The sequence below is a fragment of the Galeopterus variegatus genome, unplaced genomic scaffold (genome assembly GCF_000696425.1).
Source record: "Galeopterus variegatus unplaced genomic scaffold, G_variegatus-3.0.2 Scaffold1759, whole genome shotgun sequence".
Classification (NCBI taxonomy): domain Eukaryota; kingdom Metazoa; phylum Chordata; class Mammalia; order Dermoptera; family Cynocephalidae; genus Galeopterus; species Galeopterus variegatus.
In genome coordinates this window covers 139,864-144,243 of record NW_007727870.1, presented here as the reverse complement: position 1 = coordinate 144,243, position 4,380 = coordinate 139,864, and the positions used below count along the sequence as shown (strand labels likewise).

At 49.2% G+C, this 4,380-nt stretch overlaps 1 protein-coding gene across 2 annotated transcripts in view; it reads left to right on the top strand.

Moving 5' to 3' along the window:
- Positions 1-4,380, top strand: part of MBP (myelin basic protein) — a 43,882-nt gene that overhangs the window by 29,675 nt on the left and 9,827 nt on the right. The window contains exons 5-6 of one of the 2 annotated variants that reach the window (XM_008578793.1): positions 102-128; positions 3,785-3,904. In XM_008578793.1, the coding sequence (XP_008577015.1) occupies positions 102-128; positions 3,785-3,904 (147 nt within the window). The remainder of the gene's footprint in view (positions 1-101; positions 129-3,784; positions 3,905-4,380) is intronic. The other variant, XM_008578794.1, reaches the window with a different exon arrangement.

Here is a 4,380-nt window from a genome sequence, read left to right as displayed (position 1 = left end):
GCTGCTGCCAGCCGTGGGATGTGGCCGGTGCTGTGTTGTTGGGTTGCGTTCGTGTTCTTTCCTCACTGGTCACCGTGTCATTCTTTCTCTTTCTCACACAGGGGAGAGGACTGAGCAGATTTAGCTGGGTAGGTGACAAGCGCGTCTCCATTCGGCTTCCTCTTCCTTTCTCGTCCTCGCAGCCGCTTGACTTCCACGCTCTGCTCTGTTTCAGTCGCTTAACGGTCCCGCCTTTTCTTGCCTGTCAGGCTGGTTTGCCCACAGCTGTAAACGGGCTGCTTTCTCTCCTGGAGGGAAAACAGAGCTGGCTCCCCTCTCTCCGGGTCACCCTCTCCTGCTTCCACGCCCTGGTGACCCGGGCACTGCGGGCCGGACGCCTTTCTTCCCAAAGCGTCCCTGGCAGACGCTGCTGCTCTCCTTCCCAGGGAAGAGCCCACACCATGTCTGACAAAATTTCTAATGTCTTTCCAGTACAACTGACATGAAAAACAAGTCCCACAAGTCTGCATGTGGAGCTGAGCTAATTGACCCGTGTAGAGAATCTCAGGTGCTGAAATTTTGTTGAGGAAAAAAGCTACTGCTAATGAAAAGAAAAAAAAGTTAAATTCAGTTACTCAATTCATAGCTATCCTGTTAATCAAAAAGATTTTGGTTTTGTTATAAATTGAGTAACTGAATTTAACATCTTTTTCTTTGTGTTTACTAAAACTTAGATATCAAGCCATCCAGGAAAACCTCCTTAGGAATTTTAGGATTTTTAACACAGAGAGCAAAGTTTTGATGAAGGTATAAAGTGGCTAATTTGTTCACTGTCTGGAGCATGCATGTGAGCCAGTTTAGAATGCCTGCAGTTGAGCCTAACCAAGCCTACTGACGCCGGTTACTAGCAAATATCAGATATGGTTCTTATTTTATAAAAATTATAATTTTCAACATAAAATGGAGGAATACTCACCAACCTATCGGCCAGGGATTGCGTCTGTCTCAGAAACTGCAATGTCTTCGGCTGTAGAACAGAGCCTGCCCGTGCGTGCTGCTCGATTAATAAGCATCATATAAATGAATGAGGGACTTTTAAAAAAAACCAAAACAGAAAGTGGGAGGGACAGAAAGAAGGAAGAGGGAGAGAGAGAGGAATCACTTGAGAGAGACATAGAGGAAAGATCCATAAAGTTCCGGGGTCTCTCCAACACATTATTACATTGAATTACGAACTAAGATATTTGCTGAACATTTTATACAAATACATATGGGGCCTGCTTTTCCTGAACTAATGAATCTGCAAAAAGATGACAATAATGAAGGAAAATTACAAGGACTAGTGCTCACAGCTAATTAATTTTTGATTTTCTGTGCCAGCAGGAGACAAAGATGATATTAAAGAATAAAATGTCTTTTTGACCCAGAGATCTTATTTTAGCTACTCCTTCATCTGCCTCTTCATTTTCTAGGAGTGGACTCTGGGCTTTATGCAAAATCATCACTGCATGTGGAGGGATGAGACACTCCAAACCCAGCTCACAAGAAAGATCTCCGCATTCCTTTCTGCGTTTCTCCATGTTTGATACTACTAATGTTCGTTGATTTTTTTTTCCAAAGCAAAATCCTTCTCTGTATTTTGTTGGCTTGTCTGTCTGTTTTCCAGAACTACAGGACTGTCTATTCAGAGGGTCAGGATGTACCACTTTCTTTTTCTAAACTATGTTGTATGTTTCCTGGTAAATTCTAGACTGTCCAAGGATAAAAGTGACCAAGAATTTGGAAGGAGGAAAAGTCAAGCAGATGGTTAATCTGAAAGCCAATCCCTGAATTTAGTTCTCAGAAGCTTTTTATCTTAGGAGAAAGCCAATAGAGTAAGACAGATGACCTCGCACTCGCACGGGCAGTTTCAGGACTGTCTGTCTGTCTGTCTGGCGCAGTACTCCCAAGCTGTCCTCTGCTCCTCCACGTGCCATGGAGAGCACGCGACCGTGGAAACCTCTGGGTGCAATGGCAGCTCTCCTTTAGTATGCGGTGCTTAGACCTTCTGTGCCACACATCCCCATCCCTTACCCCACCTGATACCCTTGCACCACATTTTCACATAGAAGTGGCCGTCTGGGTCCTGGGTGTCCAACCTTCATTCCCAAGCACAGGCTGAGTGAGAAGGAGACTTCAGAAGTCGCTCGTGCGGTGCGAAGTGCCTGGACAGATGGCCCTGAGTCCAGGGAGGTAGTGCTGGAGAGCTTGAACTTTCGGATCCCTTCTCCAACACCTCCAGAATAAAGGGATGGGTTAAATTGTCTCTCAAGAGACTTCCTGCTCTAAAATGCTTTTATGAGATTAGGAAGGGTCTGTAGGCTGATGGGGAATCAAGCAGGACAGGGTTTGCTTTTGTTTACCAGACTCTTTAGGAAAGGACTGTGCAGAGAGTCTCCCGTATCTTTTGGGGAAAACATAAAGCAAAATCTGGACCCTGTCTTTTGAGTAGAGGTCTGTGAGGCAAACAACTTTCCTGAAAAGCTAACAGCCTGCTTAGCCCTCCATAGACATTGCACCTAAGCTTGGGAGACCCTCTGCCCCAAAATATCCACACTCATCAGGTCTAAATACCCTCATCAGAGCTTCTCCTGCTCCTTTTTCATGTTTGGTGGAAGTTCTCATTTGAAAATAATTTTTATTAGAAATTAAACTGGTCCTGGGACATGAGGGCTCTTCACACTTCCGTAATCACTTGCCATTGCTAAGTCCCATGAGGAAACTTCCATTCCTTTCCTGAAGTGAGAGAGGGGCTTCTGGGGCAGCTGGAGGCCTCGGTGCAGGGTGGCCTGCCCCTCCCCGGTGGCCACCTCCCGAAACGATGGCATGTGTGGAAATGCAGGGCTTGCAGGCTCTGCTTTGGAGCCTATCTCTACTAACTCATCGTATTCGCACATGACCCAGTAAGGAAGGGACCATCATTATCCCCATTTTATCGACGAGGAATCTGAAGCTCAGAGAGATTCTGACACTTGCCCGTGGTCACACAGCTAGGAAGTGGGGGAGCTGAGATTCCACCCAGTTGTCACAAGGACATGACTGCCCCTCACGCACAGCCGCAGGGCCTTGCCCCCAGGGCTACTCTCTGCCTCTGTCAGCAGCCCAGGGTGCCTGGTAAGGACCCTGGTACCCGTTTAAGCCACGGCAAAGGGAAGCTGATGCCTGGTCACTCTTGGGAGAGGTTTCTCTAGACCAGAGAATTAAAAATCTTGTCTTTACCCTTTAGAAAATGTGTGAGCCTTGAAATTTCACTAAGTCCAGAGACTCTCGGTCCTCCAGGTCCTAATGACAGCAGAACAGATGTGAACAGAATCCAGTCTGGGCCAAATAACCAGAGAGAAATCCCGGGAATCGGAGCACCACATTCTCCTGGCCCCGGGACCCCTGGGGCCTCTGGGCCCCTTCCTCCCCACAGTGCAGGCAGAGGGCTCTTTACTGCAGTTGCCTGGTATTTGCTCCTCTTCTCTTGAAAACCCCGCAGCAGGAAAAAGGTAAGCAGCTGTCCCACGATTTCCAGCTTAAGACAAGTGTACTTGGGCCACAGATCACACAACAAAGCCTCAGCTCCAGCCAGACCCTTCTCTCTTTTTGGGCGACACCCTGATAGTCTCAGAGAAAGGCGCCTTCTGCACCCTCCTGCTCTTAACTCGGTACTGGCCTGTGCTCCTGAGAGCCACCAAGGCCGCTTGGTGGTATGGGTCCTTCCTGGTGACCCTGGTGGCAGCTGGGGTGTGGGGGCTGAGAGCTCTCTGGTCTTTTCTTGCAGGGGGCCGAAGGGCAGAAGCCAGGATTTGGCTACGGAGCCAGAGCTTCCGACTATAAATCGTCTCACAAGGGACTGAAGGGGATCGATGCCCAGGGCACGCTTTCCAAAATCTTTAAACTGGTAACGTAACCTCCTGAAGGTGGGCAACATGTGGAAATGTGCTGGGCGGGTGGGGCCTCCACTGCTGGGGACCTGCAGCCCCTCAGGCCTTACCTGGGGATTTGGCAGTGTGGAGGTCTCAGGCCAAATTGTGCCCCAGAACAGATGCCGGGGGCTGGAAAGTGCCTCAGTCAAAGAAAAATATATTCCGATCCCCCAGCTCAGCCCAGCCAGAGCATCAGGCCAATCCCCTCCCCCACCACAGCTACCATGCACCAGGCTGCTCTCGGGATACCCATGCTGGGCAGTGCTGACCTGCCTCCTACACAGCTTCTCTCAAAGCTCATATACAGCAGCAGGTGTTTTCCTCAAGGGCTGCTGCTGAACCCAGTGGTCCAAGCCCCCTGGGAACTGGAAGTCGGGGGTTGCGGGGGGTGGCACTGACTCTGATTCCCAGTTGGGCCCAGCTGGACCCAAGTTTACCATTGAGCCAGGAA